Genomic DNA, 26,666 nt, shown 5'->3' on the forward strand with positions numbered 1-26,666 from the left:
ATGTTCCTTGTATTCATTACCTTAGGAGAGACTTGCTCCGATTTTATTGGCGGCAATGTACTTGGCTCTTTTCTGAGGTCTGTTATTGAGCACAGATTTTCCCTTATTACTCTCACATTTTGAAGAGGAGGGAGCAATTACATGGGCATAGAGAGTACCCCAATAATGACAAAAGTACAATAAGAGCTAGGACTTGAGATTTCCTGTATGTCATAGTGTGTCCCTGAGCATTACAGAGAGTGCCCTATTAAATGTGACTATTAAGTCGATGGCTCATGAGGTTCAGCAATTCATCAGCTGTGATGCTGTTACTGGGGTCAGGAAAGATTCAGAAACTTGTCCCTTTGGGACAGTAGAGCACAGATTAACACCACTTTTTAAGTGTTATATACTACAATGTAATAATAATAGAAATAAAGTGCACAATAAATGTAATGTGGTTGAATCATCCCGAAATCACCCCCTTCACCCTTCACCCTGTTCATGGAAAAACTGTCTTCCATGAAAGCAGTCCCTGGTGCCAAAAAGGTTGGGGACTACTTCTCTGGATGTCTTGATGAAATACATACATTTCAGACGTGGATAAACCCCATAAAAATTCAGGAGCTTGCTACATTGGTGGTATTTTAAAATAATTATTTAAAAAACTGGGGGGATAGTTTTGGACTTAGGAGAGATGTAAAGAGAGTACAGGGATTTTTCCATATATTCTTTACCTAGCTTCCCCTTATGTCAACATCTTGTGTAAGCATAGAACATGTATCAAAACAAAGAATGATCCTGGTACAACAGCATTATGTAAACTACACATCATTTTGGATGCTGAAGTGGTCCAATGATCTTGGGCATGTCAAGACATTTTCCCCAGAATGAAAAACATGTTACTACACCTTGCACTTCTGCCAAAAAGAAAGAAGCATGACACTTAGCAGATCTCTCAGAGTTTAGAAATCAGCATATTTCGCCCTTGGGAATTCTGTTCTTATCCCTTTAGCAGCTGATGTGGAAGGTGGCTACTGATGAGTAGCTCAGATCAAGAAAGGGCTCAGGACCAGGCACAGTGGCTCAAGCCTCTAATCCCAGCACTTTGAGAGGCCAAGGTGGGTGGATAGCTTGAGCTCAGGAGTTCGAGACCAGCCTGGCAACATGGTGAAATCCTGTCTCTACAAAAAACACAAAAATTAGCTGGGCATGGTGGCAGGTGCCTGTAGTTCCAGCTAGTCTGGAGGCTGAGGTGGGAGGATTGCTTGAGCCCAGGAGGCAGGGGTTGCAGTGGGCCACAATCATGCCACTGCACTCCAGCCTAGGTGACAGAGTAAGACCCTGTCTCAAAAAAAAAAAAAAAAAAAAGAAAAGAAAAGAAAAAAGAAAGGGCCCAGCACTGTCCTCTGTGGTTGGGGCGGTTAGGGCAACCTTGCCTCTTGGGCTGTATCACCGGACACACCTCACAATGCTAGAGCTCTCTGCAATGGAGCTGCAAAGGCTATGAGGAGCCTCTGGCAAGCCCATAAAGAACCACAGTAGAGCCCTTGAAGGTTCTGGAGCAAAGCCAGGCCAACTCTTAACAACAACAAAAAAGAATTGGGAGATCTTTTATTCCAGTAATCTTATTTTAAAGGTAAAAAGGAGGCCTAAAGTCATAGGCATAATTGGCAGAATTGACTTTTGTTCTGGTGTTTCTCTCTGTAGTCATTCTTCACTTTCTGATGCAATTTTAGCACATCTTAAATACTAAAATGTTTTGGAACAAACTTAGAGAAATTATGAAGCTAATTTAGGAAAAGAGCACAGGAATCTTTGATTTACAGGCAATTTGGGGATATAATTTAGCTATATTGAAGCTATGCAGCCAACATGTAGACGGTCATTATTATTACACCATAAATTTTGTGAGGTCAGGAACCTTGTAATTTTAGAAATATTCACTCCTCTGTGCTTTGTTGAATAAACGGATAAAACGTATAGACATACATGAACTACTGATGAGTGGCTGTGTGTGATGTGTAGCTATGTTTATTATTTTTAAGATTCTTATTGTATTTGCTGAAGGCCAAGTTGAGGAGGGCATTGCTTAAGGGAAATGAAAAGGGATTTAATCATAGTCTCCACTATTCAGGGGCATGCAATCTAGTAGGTTAGGAGACAGACACACTATGGTAGGTGATGGAGACCTTTTAAGAGCAGTGTGATGAAACTGCTATGGGAACTGGGAGGAAACATTTTCTAGGACTGGGGAAACACTGAGTATGCTAGAAAAACTTTGTGCTCCTGAGCAGGGAACCTGGGGTCTATAACTGCTTCTATTACTGATTTGTCCTGTGACTTCGCGCACCAAATTTAGGCTTGTAAATTAAACTCCCAGATTTCTGTTTTCCATTTTGCAGCTCTAGGGGTTGAATGAACCATTAGGTTCCCTTGGACAAATGACCTCCGCTAATTTCCTATTTCGTTGTTTTCTTACCCCTACTCCCCACCGTTCCGTGGGTCCCTCCTCTCCAGGAGGCCAAACGCGGAAATAAGCGCGGCCTCTTTAAAGGAGCTCTTAAAGAAAGGGATCGGGGGTACCCCGGGCTGTGGAGCAAGCGCGGGGCGCCGGGGACCCGGGCTTCCCACGCAGAGGGGGACGCCGTTGCGTCACGGCGCCTGCAGCCAATCAGGACGTAGCCTTCCGGGACGCATTACTAGGGCGACGGCCGGACGCCTCCGCGTTACGGGATGAATTAACGGCGGGTTCCGCACGGAGGTTGTGACCCCTACGGAGTCCCAGCTTGCCCACGCACCCCACTCGTCGTCGCGCGGCGTGCCCTGCTTGTCACAGGTGGGAGGCTGGAACTGTCAGGTGTGGTTACGGCGCGAGGAAAATGGCGGCGGTCGGGGGATCTCAGAGGTGCAGGAAAGGGAGCTGCAGCCCGGGCTTTTCCTCCTGAGCCGTGGACCTCCCCCGGGCCGCGACCTCGCGTAACGGCCACTGGCCTGGCCAGTTGGGGTTCCGAGGCAGGTGGCGGTAGCGTCGCTGGCTCAGCTGGAAGGAGGCGCGGGGAAGCGACTCCCGGAGGCTGGCTGAGGCGTCGGGTGCTGAGGGGCCGCGCGAGCGGCGAGGGCGAGGTATCCCCGGGTCGAAGAGGGTCCCGTTGGTGTTTACGCTAGGAGCGTCAAAACCTTTCTCCTGCGACCTCAGCGGCTCTGGGAGCTGCACCGTCCCGGAACGCAACCTGAGGTCTGACCCTGTTAAATCCCATGCACTAAAACGTCTCAAGTGGCCGCCACGTGCAGGGCTTCGACGAGAGCGGTGGAGAGCAGGGGCTGGGGCTGTCTTCCCTGCGAGTCCTGCAGGCGCCAAAGGCCTGCCTGTAGGTGCCGGAGTGGCAGTGCCGCGAAAAGGAAGGTAGGCCCTAGCCAGGGCGGATGCCAAACCTGGTCTTTAAGGTGTATCTTAGCTTCTAATTGCCCATTTGAAGAAAAGAAGTTGAAAGATAAGGCACTTAGATGTGGTTGTGGAGATGTTTTGCTTTCTTGTACTTCCCTGGTTCAGGTGGCTTTCCTGGAAATATTGCATCTGCCTTTAAAGTTCATTAACTGTGTTTCTTGTGTACATGGCAGTAGATGAGATTAGGAATTGAGAGTCACTTTAAGTCCAAGAAAAGTATTGAAAATATGTGTTGAAGGCATTACCGAGATGAAATATTTATTCATATCATTAACTTATTTGTTCAAAGAAACGTCATGTCATGAAATATAACTACTTGGGTTAGTTTTCAAAAAACTGACTTGATGAAAGCCCTTTTTGTAAAACATATTTTTTGAGAGTAAGTAAAAATAAATCTTATCACTTTTTCGTTTAGGTTTCTGTTGCACATTGTACTTTGATACGCTTGATATGACAGATAAGCATAATGTTAAGTGACTTTTGTTTTTGGTAGTAGGCTTGATTTTATGGAGTAGTACCTTGTTCTGTAACTGAGAAAAACATAATAGCCCTTGTGTTTCAGTCATCAATAGCTGCCATCTCTGGAGTGCCAACTATGTGTCAGTTTCTGTGAAAGCTAGACTTCTCCTACTTTTTAATTTGAACACATGGTCGTCTGCATCTGCCCCCACCAGGTCTTTAGGCTGGCTGTTGCTGACTACCAGGAGGAAGCAATGGGGAAAACCCAAAAGATTCTTCCAAACTGGATCCGTGGAGATTTGGTCAGTTTGGCCTGGGGTTGAGGTTATGTGTAGATTCTAGTCCAAACTCTGACACTTAAAAATATCTTAGGGTAATCATACAACTTCACTATTGGTGTCTTATCTCTAAAGTGAGTATTTCGTATTCAAACAATCTCATTGCACTGTTGGGAGGAAAAAAGAAAAGACAGTATGTGTAAAAGGGCTTTAAAAAGTTAAAAAAACGGTGAAAATATTTGAAATTTATTCCTCTGCATTCGTGTACTCTGCCAGGCACTGAATCAGGGGACTTATGTGTGCCAACTCAGTCATCTAGCATCACTGTGAGGTGGATACATTTATTATCTTTATTTTGCAGATGAGGAAACTGAAGCACATTGAAGTTTAAGTAATATGTCCATATCACACAATTAGCATTGTGTTTCCAGCCTGTGTTCTTACTGTCTTACTACCACCATGCATACTATCTTCCTATGACATAGAGATGTGTTATGTATTAAGGGGAAACATTAACTTATGTATAGATTTTTCATTTTTAATATATATATTTTTCTTTTTCAAAGGCTCCAGCGATGTCCTAGAATGAACACATATTTCAAGCCGGTAGTTTTGTTTGTGATCTTTTAGTTGTGTAAATAATAATCATGATTTATTCCATTGGCGTCCAATAGTGATTTGTGTGGTAACAATTACATTTACCTTGGTTAAGTGGTATATTCTTCTTACTTTTGTTGCCCATTAGTTAAAAAGTTATTTTGACACAGAGTTATGACTGATTTTTTTGTTTTTTTGAGAGGGAGTTTCGCTCTTGTTGCCAGGGCTGGAGTGCAATGGCACCATCTCGGCTCACCACAGCCTCTGCCTCCCGGGTTCAAGTGATTCTCCTGCCTCAGCCTCCTGAGTAGCTAGGATTACAGACATGTGCCACTACACCTGGCTAATTTTGTATTGTTAGTAGAGATGGGGTTTCTCTGTGTTGATCAGGCTGGTCTTGAGCTCCCGACCTCAGGTGATCCGCCTGCCTCAGCCTCCCAAAGTGTTGGGATTACAGGTGTGAGCCACCGTGCCTGGCTAGTTATGACTAATTTCTATGAGGAAGCACAAATCAATAATTGAGATTTTTGTTTTTATTACATTTTTAAAAAGAATAATTTGCTGGAGGACTTTTAAAAGAAAACTGATTTTAGTTAAGCTTGTTGTTTTGATATACTTGTGCTAATTTTTCCTGTCTTTATTTATTAAAAAAATAGGATGAGTAAAAGTGGCTAGGACATTTATTCTTTCATTGAACCTTTATGGAATAGCCCTGCCAAGTCTTTAGGATGTAAACATTAACTCCTGACCCTACCCTTGAGTTCAGGGAGAAGTCCCAGGTCCAGAAGTTTGTAGACAGTTGAGACAGATAAATAAATGATTAATAAAGTGTGATAAAGACTCAAATATAATTGTGGGTACAGAGAGCTGTGAGAGCACATAAAAGGAAACAGTTACTTCTTCTGGGATGGGCCTGGCCGGAAGAGGAAGGGAGCTAACTGGAGGATAAAGGCATAGGGAGAAACAGAGCAAAGCCAGGACAAGTGAGAGCTCATGGTGTCCAGGGGTCAGACCAGAGTATTGTAGGTGTTGCTGAGAGAGAAGCCAGGAAAGGTTAGAGCCAGACTGTGAACTCTTAGCTAAGAGAGTGACTTTATCCTGCGGGCAGTGGGAACTGTAGAAGGATCTCGATTAGATGCATAGCCTCAACTTTATGTTCTTGAAAGGTGACTTTGGTGACAGGGTGAAAGACAGACTGTAAGGAGGAGACCAGTTAAGGACAGTTTCCATACTCCAGACAAGAGATGGTGAGGGAGGGAACCAGGCGTTGGCTGTGGCAGAGCAGAGTTCACATTCCAGAGTTCACATTTTGAAAGCATATTGTGAGAGTGATTGGATGTGAAGATAACAGGGTTGTGGAGGGGAACACGTGCTCGCCATGAGAAGAGTAAGGTTTATTTCTTTGGAACTATGTGTTTGGAAATTGGAGATCTTCTTAACTAATTTAGGAAAAAGGATAGAGCTGGGAGTTCTTTGTTTAAAAGGCGTAGAAAGAATCATCTAAAGTATGTTTGGGGGAAAAATGCTAGGATAATGGGTATTAGAATTTTTTTCTTTTTACATTAGGTTTTGAATATATTTGTACAGAAATCACTGTAATATGGAAGTAATCACTGATGATTTCTCTAGTTTTAAAGCTGATCTCCACTTAAACGTGTGTAACTCTAAAGTTGTCCAGCACCTAACAACATAACATGAATGCAGTGCAAATCGACTACAAGGTGGGGGGTGCAAATCTTGCAAAAGATGCAGGATTTCATGAAGTCAAAGCAAGGGGGAGAACTGCTGAAACCGTAAGCGCAAATAAAGAACTAGTGCCTGGAATAGGCAGAGATTCTTAAAAAGGACTCAGAAAGCAATGATCATGAAAATGATTGATAAATTTGTCTTCAGACTTCATTAAAATTGGAAACTTCTCTTCATCTGAAGACACCACTAAGAAAATGAAGAGCAAAATATGGACCGGAAGAAGAAATTTGCAATTTATATGTCTGACCAAGGACTCATACTGTGTGTGTGTGTGTGTGTGTGTGTGTGTATTTATTTGTCTGTGTGTAGCATAAAAAAAATTAATGAGAAAAATCATTTTAAAAATGCATCGATGTCTTGAACAGGCACTGTCTATTAGAGGGTCTCAGAATGGCCAGTATGCATATAAAAAGGTACTTAACATTATTTGTCAGTGGGAAATATAAGTTAAAACAATAATGAGATACTGCTATACTCCTTCCAGAATAACTAAAAAAGATGGACAGTGCCAGTGTTGGTAAGGGTGTAGACCTACTGGATCTCTTACATATTGTTGGTGGGGGCCAGTGTTGGCAAGGGTGTAGACCAACTGGATCTCTTACATATTGTTGGTGGGGATGTCAAATGATACAGTCACTCTGGAAGACTGTGGCTTTGTCTACTCCTACCCATGATCAAATGCTTGCATTCCTAGGTATACTCAAGAGAAACTAATGCGTGTGTCTACTAAAAAAACATGTTAAAGAATGTTTATAGTGCCTTTATTCATAATCAAAAATTGGATATAACTCAATTGTACATCAGGAGTAGAATGGATGAGTAAATTGTGATATATTTATAAGATGAAACACTGCAGAACCAATTGTACATCAGCAGTAGAATGGATGAGTAAATTGTGATATATTTATAAGATGAAACACTGCAGAACCAGTAAAAGACAATGAATTATGGATATATGTATCAACATGGATGTATCTTACAGACATAAGTCAGACATAAGATTGTACACTGCATGATTCCATTTAAATGAAGTTCACAAAGAAGTACAATACTTCCCTGGTGACAGAAGTCAGAATAGTGATTACTCTGGGTTGGTGGTGGTGGTGGTAATGACTGGGAAAGGGCATGAGAGAACCTTCTGGCAACATTTTATATGTTGAGATGTGTGGTGGTTACATGGGCATATGTATATGTAAAAATTCAGAATATGTAAAAATATGAAGATTTGTGCACTTTATTGTATATACATTAATAATAAAAAAAGAAGCTCTAGTGAGAATATGGCAATGCAAGATCACTTAACTTTAAATGAGAAAAAACAGCAGGGATAATTATGAAAGAGGTACTTTAAAAGAATTTAAAAGGAGTGTGAGAGGCTCCAGGAGACAAATGATGAGAAGTATAATTTTTCTTTTTTTGCTAAAATGACTTTTATATAATTGTTTTGCAAAAGGCAAATGTGAAATTAAGGCTGTCACACCATGCTGTTTTACAATTTGGTCACAAAATTATGCCCCAAGCACTCCACCTATTCATTAGTTTTTGTCCTAAGAATTAATGCATAGTTGCAAAGTGTAATCTAAATTTTGATCAATACAATACATGATATTTTATGAACATAATAGATTTTTTTGTTTTATTTTTTGGGAAAATTCTAAGCAGGTCTCTTTTTCATCATTATGAAATATGGTCCTTGTTAAAGAGAAATGGCTGTGTGGTCTTCTCCCTGTGAGGCACTAATTGCTATTGGCTAATGAGGACGGCTGTAATTCCTTTGGCTGCAAGATTTTTAATGCAATGAGCTAAGAAAAGCCTTCGGTGTGTTCCCTGTGGCTGTGAGGTAATGCCCCAAAAAAGTCTTATGAGTTTTATTCACACCTTTACCTTGTCCTCTCCTTGTGGCAGTAGGGCCATAGGGATCCTATTGTAAAAACTCGGGAGGCAAATGGAAGAGACATGTGAGGGGTTGCCATCAGTGAAAGCTGACAACAGAGGATTAGCCGCCTTGTCTGCAGCCTTTCACAGTTGAGTTCTGAAGACTTCAGTTGTTCACTTCCTCAGAGAAAATGGATTACCGTTCCAGGGACAAAGATAAAGGGAAGAGTTATGGTACCCTTAGTTTTTCATCTCAAATAAGAGATCACATCTGTTTTATGTAAGCGTATATAGTTAATTCCCTTGGGAGAACTCATGGAGCAGGGGGATAGCAGTTGGTGAGCTGGTATCTACTGGTGGTGTCAAAAAGAAAGGAAATGCTGGATGAAGATAAGAATAAATGATGAAGAAAGAGGAATGAGTGGTGGCAGCGGTTCTTCCAGCTCCACGTGACTGGGAGTGTGGACTGAGGGGATTGTTTTTAACTCTTGAAAGGGACTCTTCCCCCACTGGAATGTTTAGGTATCTTGCAAAAGGCAGCCTTGGCTGTGGCTTTTACCATTTCTGCTTTCATAATATAAATACTGTCTTAGAATTATTTTTTTCTGTTTGTGTAGCCTTTAAATAAAAATTTACCTGTGTACAGTTAGGGAGGAAACTGATTGAAAGTTGGAGTGGCATGAACACCAAAATATTTCTTGACTAAACTCTCATTTTTGGACGCACCATGAACTTGGTGATGGGGACAGAGTTAAAGAAGACACGGTTTCTGTCTTTGAGCTTACTGTGTAGAGAGGAAGATAAACACAAATCAATGCCCTCAGTACAGAGGTCATTGAGATTTCATCATCTGTAGGTTTTCTTTGATTAAAAGTAAACATGACAGCTATGAAACTATTATGAAGACCGTAGGTAGTAATGGTGACCCTCTCTTTTAATAACGTGTGAGTGCCAGATGTGTACTGAATTCTATTCTAAGTGCTTTAAGTTTTTAACTCCTTTAACCCTCCCAGCTTCCACTGTGAAGTAAATACAAATACTGTTACTATCCTCATTTTACTTATGAGGAAACAGAAGCCCAAAGCAAGTACAGGGCATGGATTTGAACCTACGCAGTCCAGTTTCAGAGTCTGTACTCTTAATTGCTATGCTATAATGCCTGTTTTAATGTACTGTAAATTTAAAATATACTGTACTTGTGTGGCTTTAAGTGTAAGAGATTATTTCAATGAGTATGCCTTGTATTACAAGTTATGTCCAAAGTTTCTGAATATCCATGCTGAATGTAACTTACTGTATCTACTTAGGGTGAGTCTGTCTATAATGTGGGAGATTTAAATGAGACATCCTTTTTGCCTTTTCCTCTTTTATGTGTTATAATGATTGTTTTGGTAGTCTTGCATGTTCCATTGTATCATTTCAAAATTCAGTAAAATATATTGCCAGGTTTATTGTTTGTGTTATAATCATACACATAATGAAATTTTATGATGTAGTGCTCAAGCTGGAGAGTTTGTGAATTACCGGGTTAACATACTTCTTAATGAGAGTAACTGCAGATTTAAACTTAGGTTTTTTTATTTTTTATTTTTATTTTTTAATAGAGACAGGGTCTCACTCTGTTGCCCAGACTGGATTGCAGTAGCTTGATCACAGCTCACTGTAACCTTGAATACATGGACTCAAGTGATCCTCCCATTTCAAGCTTCCCAGAGTAGCTGGTACTGTAGGCATGTGCCCCCGCATCTGGCTAATTTTTCTGTTTTTTTTTTTTTGTAGATATGTTGTTGTGTTGCCTGGGCTGGTCCCGAACTTCTGAGCTCAGGTGATTCTCCCTCTTCGGCCTCCCAAAGTGCTGTGATTACAGGCATGAGCCATTGCACCTGGCCCTAGGTTGTTTACATTTTTAACGTGGTGATTCATTAAGACCAATTGATTAAATTAAAGGAAGATTATGTTTGCTTTGTTCACTAAGAATGGGAAGGCAGTGAAGAAGCAGGATGGAAATAATCTAGAGGACTCCAAGGAGTGCCAGAGTGACCTTATTTTGTTGAATTTATTTATGGTAGTAATGAAACCTATATAATTTAGCTTCTCTTTCCTTCCGAGAAGAATATACTGGAAGTCGGAGTTAATCAAGATTGAGTCTTCTTTTGCTAGGCTACTTGATAAACAGTTCTTGTCTATTGAGTAGGCTAATCTTCAGGGAACTGAGTATACATTGGATATAATTGGATCCAGTGGATATAATTGGATATAATTTCTGAAGCTGTATTTATTTCTCTTTTTATCTATACTTTCTTTATAAAAAAATTAGGAGTGTTATATTCTCATTTTGAATGAGGAACTCTGAAATTGTATCTGATTTTCTCTTTTGCATTTGTACTTCAGACTAGTCAAATATGTATGCCTTTTGCATACATATTTACTTGGAGATGGGGAGATATTTATACTAGTTTCCTGTGGCTGCCATAACAAATTACTGCAGACATGGTGGCTTAAAACGACAGGCATTTATTTCTCAGCTTTCTGGAGGCCAGAATTCTGAAATCAGTATCAGTCAGCCAAGATCACAGTGTCAGAGGGCCACGCCACCTCTGGAAGATCTAGGGGAGAATCTGCTCCTTGCCTCTTCTAGCTTCTGGTGGCTGATGGCATTCCTTGGTTTATGGCTGCGTCATTAATCTCTCCCTCTGTGGTCACATTATGGCCTTCTCCACGTCTGTCTGCAGTTAGATCTCTGTCTTAGGCTGGGTGTGGTGGCTCACGCCTATAATCCCAGGACTCTGGGAGCCTGAAACCATCCTCTGGGAGGATTGCTTCAGCCCAGAAGTTGAAGACCAGCCTGGGCAACATAGGGAGGCCCTGACTCTATAAAAAAAAATTAAAAAGTTAGCCAGATGTGGTGGCATGCGCCTATAGTCCTAGCTACTTGGGAGGCTGCGGCAGGAGGATCACTTGAGCCTGGGAGGTTGAGGCTGCAGTGAGCTGTGATCATGCCACTGAACTCCAGCCTGGGTGACAGAGTGAGACCCTGTATCAAAAAAAAAAAAAAAAAATTGGAAGTGCTTCCTATGCTTCTGTTTTCTGGAAGAGATTGTGTAGAATTGATCTTAATTCTTTAAACATTGGTAGAATTCTTTAATGAAATGTTCTGGGCCAGATTTCTTTTTCGAAGGCTTTATTCAATTTCTTTAACAGTTACTAGGGCTATTCAGATAATCCATTTAATTTTGGGTGAGTTGTGGTAGTTTGTGCTTTTGAGGAACTGATCCATTGACACACAAAGTGGGTGTCCTCATTACTGCTGGGCAAGCGTGGGAGTGTCAGCCCCTCTTTAGGACTCTACTGATACCACTGGGAGGGGATGGCTTTCTTACCCCTGGGCTGAGGTGAAAGTTCTGACTCTGCTAGGCCTCCTCTGATACCACACTAGTGGGGATGGGAAGGAGTGTCTAATTACTGCTAGATGGGAGGAGGAATCCAGGCTCTCCAGGTGGTCTCCACAGATACTCCCTGGCAGGGGAAGGGGGTCTTATTACCACCTGGCAGGGAAGGAAGTCTAGACTTCTCCAGTATCACCCCTGAAAGGATAAGGGGTAGAGACACCTGGGAGCCTGAACAACATTGCAGCCTTGTAAGGGTGGAAATTTAGGCTCCCTACATGGCTTTTGCTGTTGTGGGTGGGGGTGGGCCACGGTTTTTTTCTGTGATATTGGCTGGAGGGCATGTTGTTTGTTGCTCAGTTCTTTGGCTTAGGAGAGCAGGGGTTTGTTTTTTGTTTTTTTTTTTTGTTTGTTTGTTTTAAAAAGAAAACCTAGGGGACTCACCACCGTATTTTCCATGGGTCTCAAGGTCCCTACCTGGTTTGCCTTACCTGTATCTTCAGAGTCCAGAGTCTTCCCATATTTGTTTACATATAATGGCCAAGATTTTTGGTTGTACTTAGCTAAAGCAGTAGGAAAAACTACATCTACTTGATCTTGCTGGAAGTGAAAGTTGGACAGGGATTACTTCTTTATGGAAGAAAATACAGGGTGGAAATTGAGATGCATGAATTAGCCAGTAAGACACTGAAGGAGCTAGTTTTGGGTTAGTTACTTGGAAGTGACAGCTTAACTATGTCGTTATTTCTCCAGAGAGAATTCTGTGGGTCATTGCTCAGTAAAACCAAACTCTCTTTAGTTTTAGATCTCTCTCTTTTTTTTTTTTTTAAATTATACTTTAGGGTTTTAGGGTACATGTGCACAATGTGCAGGTTTGTTACATATGTATCCATGTGCCATGTTGATTTCCTGCACCCATAAACTCGTCATTTAGCATTAGGTGTATCTCCTAATGCTGTCCCTCCCCCCTCCCCCCACCCCACAACAGTCCCCGGAGTGTGATGTTCCCCTTCCTGTGTCCGTGAGTTCTCATTGTTCAATTCCCACCTATGAGTGAGAACATGTGGTGTTTGGTTTTTTGTCCTTGTGATAGTTTACTGAGAATAATGTTTTCCAGTTTCATCCATGTCCCTACAAAGGACACGAACTCATCATTTTTTATGGCTGCATAGTATTCCATGGTGTATATGTGCCATATTTTCTTAATCCAGTCTATCGTTGTTGGACATTTGGGTTGGTTCCAACTCTTTGCTATTGTGAATAGTGCCGCAATAAACATACGTGTGCATGTGTCTTTATAGCAGCATGATTTATAGTCCTTTGGGTATATACCCAGTAATGGGATGGCTGGGTCAAATGGTATTTCTAGTTCGAGATCCCTGAGGAATCGCCACACTGTCTTCCACAATGGTTGAACTAGTTTACAGTCCCACTAACAGTGTAAAAGTGTTCCTATTTCTCCACATCCTCTCCAGCACCTGTTGTTTCCTGATTTTTTAATGATGGCCATTCTAACTGGTGTGAGATGGTATCTCACTGTGGTTTTGATTTGCATTTCTCTGATGGCCAGTGATGATGAGCATTTCTTCATGTGTTTTCTGGCTGCATAAATGTCTTCTTTTGAGAAGTGTCTGTTCATGTCCTCTGCCCACTTTTTGATGGGGTTGTTTGTTTTTTTCTTGTAAATTTGTTTGAGTTCATTGTAGATTCTGGATATTAGCCCTTTGTCAGATGAGTAGGTTGCAAAAATTTTCTCCCATTCTGTAGGTTGCCTGTTCATTCTGATGATAGTTTCTTTTGCCGTGCAGAAGCTCTTTAGTTTAATGAGATCCCATTTGTCGATTTTGGCTTTTGTTGCCATTGCTTTTGGTGTTTTAGACATGAAGTCCTTGCCCACGCCTATGTCCTGAATGGTATTGCCTAGGTTTTCTTGTAGGATTTTAATGGTTTTAGGTCTAACATATAAGTCTTTAATCCATCTTGAATTAATTTTTGTATAAGGTGTAAGGAAGGGATCCAGTTTCAGCTTTCTACATATGGCTAGCCAGTTTTCCCAGCACCATTTATTAAATAGGGAATCCTTTCCCCATTTCTTGTTTTTGTCAGGTTTGTCAAAGATCAGATAGTTGTAGCTATGCGGCATCATTTCTGAGGGCTCTGTTCTGTTCCATTGATCTATGTCTCTGTTGTGGTACCAGTACCATGCTGTTTTGGTTACTGTAGCCTTGTAGTATAGTTTAAAGTCAGGTAGCGTGATGCCTCCAGCTTTGTTCTTTTGGCTTAGGATTGACTTGGCAATGCGGGCTCTTTTTTGGTTCCATATGAACTTTAAAGTAGTTTTTTCCAATTCTGTGAAGAAAGTCATTGGTAGCTTGATGGGGATGGCATTGAATCTATAAATTACCTTGGGCAGTATGGCCATTTTCACGATATTGATTCTTCCAACCCATGAGCATGGAATGTTCTTCCATTTGTTTGTATCCTCTTTTATTTCATTGAACAGTGGTTTGTAGTTCTCCTTGAAGAGGTCCTTCACATCCCTTGTAAATTGGATTCCTGGGTATTTTATTCTCTTTGAAGCAATTGTGAATGGGAGTTCACTCATGATTTGGCTCTCTGTTTGTCTGTTGTTGGTGTACAAGAATGCTTGTGATTTTTGTACATTAATTTTGTATCCTGAGACTTTGCTGAAGTTGCTAATCAGCTTAAGGAGATTTTGGGCTGAGACAATGGGGTTTTCTAGATATACAATCATGTCATCTGCAAACAGGGACAATTTGACTTCCTCTTTTCCTAATTGAATACCCTTTATTTCCTTCTCCTGCCTGATTGCTCTGGCCAGAACTTCCAGCACTATGTTGAATAGGAGTGGTGAGAGAGGGCATCCCTGTCTTGTGCCAGTTTTCAGAGGGAATGCTTCCAGTTTTTGCCCATTCAGTATGATATTGGCTGTGGGTTTGTCGTAGATAGCTCTTATTATTTTGAGATACGTCCCATCAATACCTAATTTATTGAGAGTTTTTAGCATGAAGGGTTGTTGAATTTTGTCAAAGGCCTTTTCTGCATCTATTGAGATAATCATGTGGTTTTTGTCTTTGGTTCTGTTTATATGCTGGATTACATTTATTGATTTGCGTATGTTGAACCAGCCTTGCATCCCAGGGATGAAGCCCACTTGATCATGGTGGATAAGCTTTTTGATGTGCTGCTGGATTCGGTTTGCCAGTATTTTATTGAGGATTTTTGCATCAATGTTCATCAAGGATATTGGTCTGAAATTCTCTTTTTTGGTTATGTCTCTGCCAGGTTTTGGTATCAGGACGATGCTGGCTTCATAAAATGTGTTAGGGAGGATTCCCTCTTTTTCTATCGATTGGAATAGTTTCAGAAGGAATGGTGCCAGTTCCTCCTTGTACCTCTGGTAGAATTCAGTTGTGAATCCATCAGGTCCTGGACTTTTTGGTTGGTAAGCTATTGATTATTGCCACAATTTCAGAACCTGTTATTGGTCTATTCAGAGATTCAACTTCTTCCTGGTTTAGTCTTGGGAGGGTGTATTTGTCGAGGAATTTATCCATTTCTTCTAGATTTTCTAGTTTATTTGCATAGAGGTGTTTGTAGTATTCTCTGATGGTAGATTGTATTTCTGTGGGATCGGTGGTGATATCCCCTTTTTCGTTTTTTATTGCATCTATTTGATTCTTCTCTCTTTTCTTCTTTATTAGTCTTGCTAGCGGTCCATCAATTTTGTTGATCTTTTCAAAAAACCAGCTCCTGGATTCATTAATTTTTTGAAGGGTTTTTTGTGTCTCTATTTCCTTCAGTTCTGCTCTGATTTTAGTTATTTCTTGCCTTCTGCTAGCTTTTGAATGTGTTTGCTCTTGCTTTTCTAGTTCTTTTAATTGTGATGTTAGGGTGTCAATTTTGGATCTTTCCTGCTTTGTCTTGTGGGCATTTAGTGCTATAAATTTCCCTCTACACACTGCTTTGAATGTGTCCCAGAGATTCTGGTATGTTGTGTCTTTGTTCTCGTTGGTTTCAAAGAACATCTTTATTTCTGCCTTCATTTCATTATGTACCCAATAGTCATTCAGGAGCAGGTTGTTCAGTTTCCATGTAGTTGAGCGGTTTTGAGTGAGTTTCTTAATCTTGAGTTCTAGTTTGATTGCACTGTGGTCTGAGAGACAGTTTGTTATAATTTCTGTTCTTTTACATTTGCTGAGGAGAGCTTTACTTCCAACTATGTGGTCAATTTTGGAATAGGTGTGGTGTGGTGCTGAAAAAAATGTATATTCTGTTGACTTGGGGTGGAGAGTTCTGTAGATGTCTATTAGGTCCACTTTATGTAGAGCTGAGTTCAATTCCTGGATATCCTTGTTAACTTTCTGTCTCATTGATCTGTCTAATGCTGACAGTGGGGTGTTAAAATCTCCCATTATTATTGTGTGGGAGTTTAAGTCCCTTTGTAGGTCACTGAGGACTTGCTTTATGAATCTGGGTGCTCCTGTGTTGGGTGCATATATATTTAGGATAGTTAGCTCTTCTTGTTGAATTGATCCCTTTACCATTATGTAATGGTCTTCTTTGTCTCTTTTGATCTTTGTTGGTTTAAAGTCTATTTTATCAGAGACTAGGATTGCAAGCCCTGCCTTTTTTTGTTTTCCAGTTGCTTGATAGATCTTCCTCCATCCCTTTATTTTGAGTCTATGTGTGTCTCTGCACGTGAGATGGGTTTCCTGAATACAGCACACTGATGGGTCCTGACTCCTTATCCAGTTTGCCAGTCTGTGTCTTTTGATTGGAGCATTTAGCCCATTTACATTTAACGTTAATATTGTTATGTGTGAATCTGATCCTGTCATTATGATGTTAGTTGGTTATTTTGCTCGTTAGTTGCTATAGTTTCTTCCTAGCCTCGATGGTCTTTACAATTTGGCATGTTTTTGCAGTGGCTGGTACCGGTTGTTCCTTTCCATGTTTAGTGCTTCCTTCAGGAGCTCTTTTAGGGCAGGCCTGGTGGTGACAAAATCACTCAGCGTTTGCTTGTCTGTAAAGTATTTTATTTCTCCTTCACTTATGAAGCTTAGTTTGGCAGGATAGGAAATTCTGGGTTGAAAATTCTTTTCTTTAAGAATGTTGAATATCAGCCCCCACTCTCTTCTGGCTTGTAGAGTTTCTGCTGAGAGATCAGCTGTTAGTCTGATGGGCTTCCCTTTGTGGGTGACCCGACCTTTCTCTCTGGCTGCCCTTAACATTTTTTCCTTCATTTCAACTTTGGTGAATCTGACAATTATGTGTCTTGGAGTTGCCCTTCTCGAGGAGTATCTTTGTGGCGTTCTCTGTATTTCTTGAATCTGAATGCTGGCCTGCCTTGCTAGATTGGGGAAGTTCTCCTGGATAATATCTTGCAGAGTGTTTTCCAACTTGGTTCCATTCTCCCCATCATTTTCAGGTACACCAATCAGACGTAGGTTTGGTCTTTTCACATAGTCCCAAATTTCTTGGAGGCTTTGTTCATTTCTTTTTATTCTTTTTTCTCTAAACTTCCCTTCTCTCTTCATTTCATTCATTTCATCTTCCATCAGTGATACCCTTTCTTCCAGTTGATCGCATCTGCTACTGAGGCTTCTGCAATCTTCGCGTAGTTCTCGAAACTTGGCTTTCAGCTCCATCAGCTCCTTTAAGCCCTTCTCTTCATTGGTTATTCTAGTTATCCATTCTTCTAATTTTTTTTTCAAAGTTTTTAACTTCTTTGCTATTGTTTTGAATTTCCTCTCGTAGCTCAGAGTAGTTTGATCGTCTGAAGCCTTCTCCTCTCAACTTATCAAAGTCATCCTCCATCCAGCTTTGTTCCGTTGCTGGTGAGGAACTGCGTTCCTTTGGAGGAGGAGAGGTGCTCTGTTTTTTAGAGTTTCCATTTTTTTTGCTCTGTTTTTTCCCCATCTTTGTGGTTTTATCTACTTTTTGTCTTTGCTGATGGTGATGTACAGATGGGTTTTTGGTGTGGATGTCCTTTCTGTTTGTTAGTTTTCCTTCTACCAGACAGGACCCTCAGCTGCAGGTCTGTTGGAGTTTACTAGAGGTGCACTCCAGACCCTGTTTGGCTGGGTGTCAGCAGCGGTGGCTGCAGAACAGCAGATTTTCGTGAAACCACAAATTCAGCTGTCGGATAGTTCCTCTGAAAGTTTTGTCTCAGAGGAGTACCCGGTTGAATGAGGTGTCAGTCTGCCCCTACTGGGGGGGTGCCTCCAAGTTAGGCTGCTCAGGGGTGAGGGACCCACTTTAGGAGGCAGTCTGTCCGTTCTCAGATCTCCAGCTGCGTGCTGGGAGAACCACTACTCTCTTCCAAGCTGTCAGTCAGACAGGGATATTTAAGTCTGTGGAGGTTCTTGCTGAGTTTTTGTTTGTCTGTGCCCTGCCCCCAGAGGTGGAGCCTACAGAGGCAGGCAGGTCTCCTTGAGCTGTGGTGGGCTCCACCCAGTTCGAGCTTCCTGGCTGCTTTGTTTACCTAAGCAAGCCTGGGCAATGGCGGGCGCCCCTCCCCCAGCCTCGCTGCCGCCTTGCAGTTTGATCTCAGACTGCTGTGCTAGCAATCAGCGCGACTCCGTGGGCATAGGACCCTCCGAGCCAGGTGTGGGACACAATCTCCTAGTGTGCCGTTTTCCAGGCCTGTTGGAAAAGCACAGTATTAGGATGGGACTGACCCGATATTCCAGGTGCCGTCTGTTTCCCCTTTCTTTGACTGGGAAAGGGAACTCCCTGACCCCTTGCGCTTCCTGAGTGAGGCAATGCCTCACCCTGCTTAGGCTCGCGCACAGTGCGCTTCACCGACTGTCCTGCACCCACTGTTAGGCACTCCTTAGTGAGATGAAACCGGTACCTCAAGCAGAAATGCAGAAATCACCAGTCTTCTGTGTCGCTGGGGCTGGGAGCTGGAGACTGGAGCTGTTCCTATTCGGCCATCTTGGCTCCACCCCAGTTTTAGATCTCTTAAGAGGTTTGACAATATAGTGAATTACTTTATTTCTGCATTGAGATATAAATTAATAATATAATTTCTGGCTTAGTACCTGGTAGAGAAAAATTTATCTTTTTGAAAGATTAGTTTTATGGAGGGGATTAACTCCAGTTTTCTCTAGTGGTTGTCAGAGATCTTGGAGCTGTGGATTCTTATCTAAAAGAAGAAAAAAAAAATGTAGCAGTTCAGATCTATGTAAGGAAAATTAGTGAAAGTCTGAAACCTACGAAAAGGATTACTGAATGTCTTCAGTGGAACCCAGGTACTGGCTAGAGCAATTTTCTTGGTTACTACTCTGGGGTCTGTAGCTTTCGTTGTTTTTGATGTATTTTACAACCTTGTAAGTTGTGAATAACAATAATACAAATTATTCTTGCCCTTTTACATGCAAAGGATGTTTGTTGGAAGTACAATGGATTTCTTTTTCTCTTTTGTGGAAGAAGCCAGTTTTTTATCTGTTAAGCAAATTCATTTCAGTGTTCCCCATTGCCTAAGTATGTGTCTGCTCTTTGGATTCTCATTTGAACCAATTGGAACATCTTATTTGTTCCCTAATTAGAGTCATAGAGGTGTTGATTTTATATTTTTTTTGAGAGACACATGCCACCTTTTTGTTTGTTTCTTTTAGTTATCGTTTAACAGCTTGAACTCCAAATTTAGCTTGAGTTTGAATCCCATTTACTGTTGTGATTTGGGTCAGGGAATTTTATTTTTTAACCTAAGCGTGTGTTACTTCCTATAAAAAGGAATGTATAGTATTATTTTCTTTCCATGGTTAGTGTGAGGATTAAAAGAGATGTTGTAAGTTACACACTTCTCATAGTACCTTGTATATCATAGGAATTCTTTTTTAAAAACTCTTTATTAGAAGACTGTGGGCAACTAATTTTACCTTTCTGAGACTTCGTTTCATATTCTGTTAAAAAAAAAAAAAAGAGAGGCAACTTTTCACTTGGTTGTTAGGTTGTAAGTTTCACTGACAATAATTGGAAAGAATAGAGTGTAGTAGCTGACAATAGTTGCTTTTGGAGAGGTAGACATTTCTAATATGCAGTGACCTTGCTGCTCTGAGAAAGGGAAATGTAGAAGTTTGATCTGGTGAGCAGTTAGTTAGAACAGCATCCTGGTAATTTAATTCAGTAAACAGTGGTTGAGAAGACCCTGCTCTGTCTGGCTTTGTACTAGGAAGAAGCATTAGGGCTGGAAGTGTGCTATGATCTTTTTGCTTTAAAACAATTTGTAGGGTGGATCTTGATAGACAGAAGGCTTTAGTGCTGCCAAGGACCTTGGTAGATTTGGGCATGCTCCTCAGGGAGTAGGAATTGGGAAGGGTTGGATTTTGCCTAATTTTGGAATAGCTGTTGGGAGTTTCAAGAGCAATTTTTGGATGAGTAGGGAGGTAGGGTGATTGAGGAAGAGGGAGGAACTGGAATGATGTCTCAAGGATGTTATTTAAATTGACTTTTCCCTCTGACCCTCAGTATTTATTGTTTTACTTAAGTGTTTTATTGGGAGTGGAGAGTGATGGTGGGTGGGAGTGGAATATACCTGGTGAACTGGTTGAGTCTGAAGAGTGGATACTCAGAAACTGAGAATTTAAATCTCCCAAAATCAGTGCTGGTCCAAGGGAAGACCTTGGTCTACTGTGAATAGTGTAATTGGATTCGGTTAGTGGGTCCTTCAAGACAGGGGCATTCCCAGCTACTATGACATTAGGATAATGAAAGTAAGCCTCAATGCAAAGTCTACTATGTGAATGTAAGAAGCTTACCTATATACCTATAAATGTAGGTATGTATATACTTATATTTATAACTGAGTAACATTCATTCTGATACAAGGAAATTACTGTAAACAAAAGCAAGTGTTTCTCTACTGCAAATATATTTTAAAGTTTTATGCAAAATAAAATGGTTTTTGTAATTTGGCAGTAGAATCAGGATCCAGGAAATGAGCAGCGTGTGGTCATGCTTGCTTTCCTTCTTTAGGAAGGTCTTTGGGTTCCTCTAGCCATCTTTGAAACTTGAATACCCTATGTGTTACAAAGTATGGGGGAAAGGAGCTGCCCCTTACCTGTTTCTTCCTGGGTTGGGATCTAGGCTCTGATTTTGCCCTTGCCGTTCACATTCTGGCTCAGGGAGAAGCAGAAGCTCCAAGGACCTGGCCAGTGTTAACATTTCAGCTGCCCTCTCTCTCTGGAACTTTATAGAGGTGGCATGCATATTGGGCTCTCACCTCAGTCTTTTGGCATTCCCTTCCTAAGCACTATGACCCAGCTTCCTGAGTTGCCCTGTGCATTAATCCATTCAATACTCAGATGTTTCAGGTCCCTGGGCCCATAATCTGTTTACTCCGTGAACCATCTGATTAGCCCAGTGCACTGTTCCCAAATTCTGCTTTCTCTTTTTTCTCCCATTTGTCATGTTCACAGGCTGAAAAACAGAGTGGGTACTCTCTTCTGGGAAGCTGGCAACAAATGGATGATGTGATATACGCATTCCAGGGGAAGGTAAATTGTGATGCTTCTGAACCCATGGTCAGTTAACGAGGCAGTTTCTAGCTACTGCACATACTTTATAAAGCAGGACTCTAAAAGCTTTGGGTAAGTCTTAGATGCTTGAGGTTTTTGTCTTGCTTCGTATATCTGAACACAAAGCTTTTTGAATTGATCATAGTTTGTTCCTGTTTATGTAGTATTGTTGACATGTTGTATGCTTGTTCTGTAACCTTTTCATTGAAAAATAAGCATTCATTTCTATTGGAGGGAGATAAATGTCCTTTTTTAGAAAATAAAATAACACATTTCTGTGAAAGAACAAACCCAGCATTTCTGTTTGGCATTTAGTTGTGTGATTCCTTTTGGATCTTTATTTTAAAGATTAGGTACCATTTTGTTTAGAGTCGAAAATATTAAATTTTTTGGAGGTTATCCCTTACACTTTCTGCTGCATACAGTAACTTGCTTTTGTTTGACATAGAAGCTTATGTGACACCATTAGCTAGTATCCTCCTTTTGAAACAGTGAGGGTTTGGGGAGTCCACCGTGGGTTCATCTGTGTGGATAACTGACAACTGGTTCTGGCCATGTCCTCGCTCGTCTCTAGGCTCATGATCTCCATCTGCCCAGTGTTCATCTGCAATCTCTGGCTGCCACCTCGGTCTCAATTTGATTAAAACTAAATTCATTCTCAATCCCATATTCAGTTTCCTGCCAGGATATGTCTGTCTCTGTTTATATAATTGTCCAGGCTTGAACCTTCTTAGATAATTTCGACAGCCTCCCCCTCAGCCTTTTTCTATTGCTGCTGCTTTTGTAATGCTTTTGATGTTTTTTCTCCTGATCTCCTGATCTTTATGCTTGCATTACTTCAGTAGTCTACTAGTTGGTTTCTGAAATAATAGTCTCCATTTCTTGTGTATGTGATATGATGAAGAATCTATTATATCTGGCCTTTGTCTTTGGTTCCTGACAATGAGCTTCAAAAAATCTTGGGATTTCCTTATAGATGTGTCTTTTGTTATTCATAACAAGAGTCTCTTTTGACCACACCTGAGTTTATCCTAATAAGGTGACTCTGGGTGGACCCTTAGATAGTTCAGGAAAGGAGCTGTCCACATCAGAGAGACCTTGGAACTTTTAGCCCCGTCCCCTGGTCTCTGGGGAGGGGACAGTGACTGGATAGCAAAGCCCAGTCATCTGGCTAGTGATTTAATCACTCATGCCTAGGTCATGAAGCCCCATATAAAAACCCTGTAATAGCAGTGAACATACTGGTTTGCTAGGAGGATGACACCTGGATTTCTTCAGGAGAGAGCAAGGAAGCTTTGTGTCCCTCTGCCCTCTTTCCTAGACCTTGCCCTTGCTCTGTGCACCTCTTCCATTGGGCTGTTCCTGAGTTGTAGCCTTTATAATGAAACTGTGATTGTTTAAGTATAGTGCTTTCAGTGATTTCTGTGAGAATCGTTGAAACTGAAGGGAGTTTTTGGGAATCTCTGAATTTGTAGCCAAGTTGGACATTAGTGTGGATAGCCTGGGGATAACTGAAGTGAGGGCAGTCTTGTTGGAAACCTTGCTCTTTAACTTGTGGGTGCTGATATGAACTCCAGGTAGTGTCAGAATTGAGTTGAATTGTAGGACACCTAGTTGGTGTCAGAGAATTGGTCTCAGAGTGCAGTGTGCTTACCCTTTGACAGGCATTGTGGTATGTGTGCTGCATGCATTATTTCATGTAATGCCCACCATGGTAAGACCTAGGTTTTTTTTTTTTTTTTTTAAATTTGTTTCTAGTTAGTTTTTGGTGTTTTTGTTGTCGTTGCTGTTTTGTTTGTTTGTTTTTTGAAACGGGGTCTCACTACGTTGCCTCCACTTGTCTTGAACTCCTAGGCTGAAGCGGCCCTCCTGCCTCAGCCTCCTGAGTGGCTGAGACTACAGGTGTGTGCCACCAGGCCTGGCCCAGGTCTGATTTTATCACCTTTGTTTTACTGGTAAGGAAAGCCATAACTTGCCCAGTGTCACAGAGCAAGGAAGTGTTGGAGAAGTCAGTGCTTTCTGACTTTAAAGCCCTTTACTTAACCCTTTATGTTGGGCCAATTATCTTCCTTGCTGTAGACGTTATTACCCTCCTCTAATCTGGCTGCTGTGGACCACTTTTTCTAAATTAAACTTTTATCACATCATTTTTGAACTCAGAACTTTCGGTTACTCTCCATTACTGTAGGATAAAACCCATTATTTGCAGGCAGCCATTCAAGGCCCACTGGAGTCCAATAGGCTCAAATTAATACTGTCCCAGTCTTTATATACAACAAAAGAAAACAAACACCTATTGTGTTTCTTGGATAGGGCACTCAGTTTGTATCTCTAGTAAGTTGCACTGGGGATGAAACTGTGTATAACTGGAAAGTTAGAGTATATGAAAAGAATGTCCGTATAAAAATAACACATGCTGACCAAGTCAGTAGTACAGGTGATAAGATGCTTCTAGAGTTCAAAAGAGGCACAGCTTCACTAAGCAGGTGTATCTTGAGCTTAGCATTGAAGAGATGGTAGGATTTTGAGAATTGTGACTGAGGGGAGGACCTTTCTGCTCAGGAAGACCATGAATGAACCGGAAAGGCAGGGTTGATGACAATGAATACTTAAGTTTATCTGGAGGAAACTTCTGAAACCAGGGTCTATTCCTTGTCCCCAGACAAGTTGAAAGTTGCAGCATAGTGTTTTAACTGACAGAGCTTGTGCTAAAGCTTTGTCCTTTGAAGCTAGAATTGTTTAGAATGAACCAAAATCTATTTCAGGGCTAGCCTACATGATAAGGTTGGGTGATAATGTTATAAGAATTACCTTTTTTTGTGTTACCTGAGCTTATCAAAGGAAATTTTAAACTATAAAAGTTCAAAAATATTTTTGGTAATATAACAACATGAGAATAAACATATTCAAAGTAACCAGTCTGAATAGGGAGCATTCTTCAGCATAGATAAGTTTTGGTAAATAGATAGCTTTAAAAAGTCTTCTTTGTTCATAAACTCACATCATTATACCCAATCTCTTGGTATTTTTTAGGGTTAGAATCTCTCCTGACCAGCTACTTGGGAGTGCCAGCTACTTGGGAGGCTGAGGCAGGAGGATTGCTTTAGTTGCTCAGGAGTTCAACACCAGTTTGGGCAACATAGCAAGATCCTCTCTCTTAATAAAAAAAGTCAACTTGAATGCTATATAAGTGATATTTATACATTTCGGAAAATAAAAAATATATAAAGAACAGATCAGAATTACATTACTCAGAGATAGTTGATAACCGTGTTTATTTTTATGCTACTTTTATTTATTTCATTACCTATACAATTTTGTAGCCTACTTTTTTCACTTTATATTATTAGGATTTTCCCATGTCATAAGATTTTTTGAAAACATGGTTTCTATTAATATATAAACATGTTATCATACAATATATAAACATGTTATCATACATAGAGATTTCTTTTTTGTTTTCTCCTTTAAAAACAGTCATTCATTATTTTGTAAGTTGCTTTCTTCACTTCATGGGTCATGTCTACCTTTCTGAATGACTGCTTATGTTAATGTATAGTCAGGCCTCTGTATCCACAGGTTTTGCATTCATAGATTCAACTAACCATGGATCAAAAATATTTGAAAAAGAATTGCCTCTGTACTGAACATGTACAGACTTTTTTCTTGTCATTGTTCCTAAACAATATAACTGTTTATATAGCAGTTATATTGTATTAGATATTATGAGTAATTTAGAGATAAACTATGTTGGAGGATGTGAGCAGGCTATATGCAAATATGTTGTCATTTTATATAAGGAACTTGTGCATATGTTGATTTTGATGTCCTCAAGAGGCCCTGGAAGAGATCCCCCATGGATACTGAGATGACTGTGCTTCACGTTTTAAAAACTGGTTGCGCCAGGCGCAGTGGCTCACGCCTGTAATCCCAGCACTTTGGGAGGCTGAGGCGGGCAGATCACAAGGTCAGGAGATCGAGACCATCCTGGCTAACGCGGTGAAACCCCGTCTCTACTAAAAAATACAAAAAATTAGCCGGGCGTAGTGGCGGGCGCCTGTAGTCCCAGCTACTAGGGAGGCTGAGGCAGGAGAATGGCGTGAACCCGGGAGGCGGAGCTTGAAGTGAGCAGATACTGCGCCACTGCACTCCAGCCTGGGGGACAGGGCAAGACTCCGTCTCAAAAAAAAAAAAAAAAAAAAAAAAAAAAAAAAAAAACTGGTTGCATAATATTCCAGTTATGTGGCTATGCCATAATTTAACCATTTCTCTGTTGATGGGCATTTATACTATTTCTAATTTTCACATACAAATAGTGCCTCCATGAGCATTTTTATCTTGTATTTTCTTACTTTTATGAGTACTTTTGTAGGTTAGATTAGAATGAAATTATTGTGTAAAAATGTATATGTGTTTTATAATTTGCCAGCCATGCTGAATTTGCCTTTTAAAAGGGCTCTATCAGTTGATTCTCTTAGCAACTGTATGTTTGAGGCCTTATTTTCCTATACCCTCACTTTGCTGGATATTATTATTGTCAAATATGAAAAAGTAATTGGAAACATGGTGTCATGTTACGTTAGACTGATTTCTTTGCCTTTTTTTTAGTGTTCCTTTTTGTATGTGACTCTTGATTCTTGGCCCATTTTCCTATTGTAATTCTATAATGTTTTCATATTTTACATTTAACTCTTTAATTCATCTGGAATTTATTTTGATTTTATGGAATGAAACTGCTTGATTATGGAGGAGATTCAAGGGCTAGTGGGTCTTGAAATTGTGTGTCTGGAAAAATTTAGAGGATAAAAATAAATTTTGCTGCCTTTGGAAAGTAGTTTGTCTCAAATTTATTTAAAAACTTAGTTTATTATTACCTAACTCTATAAAGTATGTTGGGGCAATAAGAAAATCTTGCCAACCAAAAGACCTCTTCTTACCAATATAGAAGAGAAAGAACGCTCTGTTTTTATTTGCATGTCAGATACGTGCGGATAGGTAGTTTGAGACTACAAAATTTGAGCAGAATTTAACTCATACAGTAAAACAGACAAAACTTCTCTTGTATTCTTGGGGCAAATGGATATACCCTGTGATAGTTTCCTGTGCACCTGATGAAATTCCCGAGTTAATTTCAGTGGTGTTTGTTTGCAGTGTCTAGGGTCAGAAGGCCTATGACCTTGTCATTGTAAATCTGGAGACTAGGATAGTATCTAATTCCTGACAAAAAGGCTTGGCCTATTAGGATTTTTTTTGTTGTTGTTGTTCTTTTTAAATTTTTATTTACTTTTTGTTTTATTTTTTACATAGAGATAGGATTTTGCCATGTTTCCCAGGCTGGTTTCGAACT

General features: G+C 40.6%; 1 protein-coding gene across 6 annotated transcripts in view; it reads left to right on the forward strand.

The window, feature by feature from the left end:
- Positions 1-2,698: 2,698 nt before the first annotated feature.
- Positions 2,699-26,666, forward strand: part of LCLAT1 (lysocardiolipin acyltransferase 1) — a 201,969-nt gene continuing 178,001 nt past the window's right edge. Inside the window, exons 1-2 of one of the 6 annotated variants that reach the window (XM_032172607.2) lie at positions 7,893-8,350; positions 21,221-21,391. In XM_032172607.2, coding sequence (XP_032028498.1) covers positions 21,309-21,391 — 83 coding nt within the window. In that variant the 5' untranslated portion in view covers positions 7,893-8,350; positions 21,221-21,308. The other 5 variants (XM_058426479.1, XM_032172608.2, XM_058426476.1 and 2 more) reach the window with 5 other exon arrangements.

Source organism: Hylobates moloch, unplaced genomic scaffold, assembly GCF_009828535.3.
Source record: "Hylobates moloch isolate HMO894 unplaced genomic scaffold, HMol_V3 SCAFFOLD_13, whole genome shotgun sequence".
Taxonomy (NCBI): domain Eukaryota; kingdom Metazoa; phylum Chordata; class Mammalia; order Primates; family Hylobatidae; genus Hylobates; species Hylobates moloch.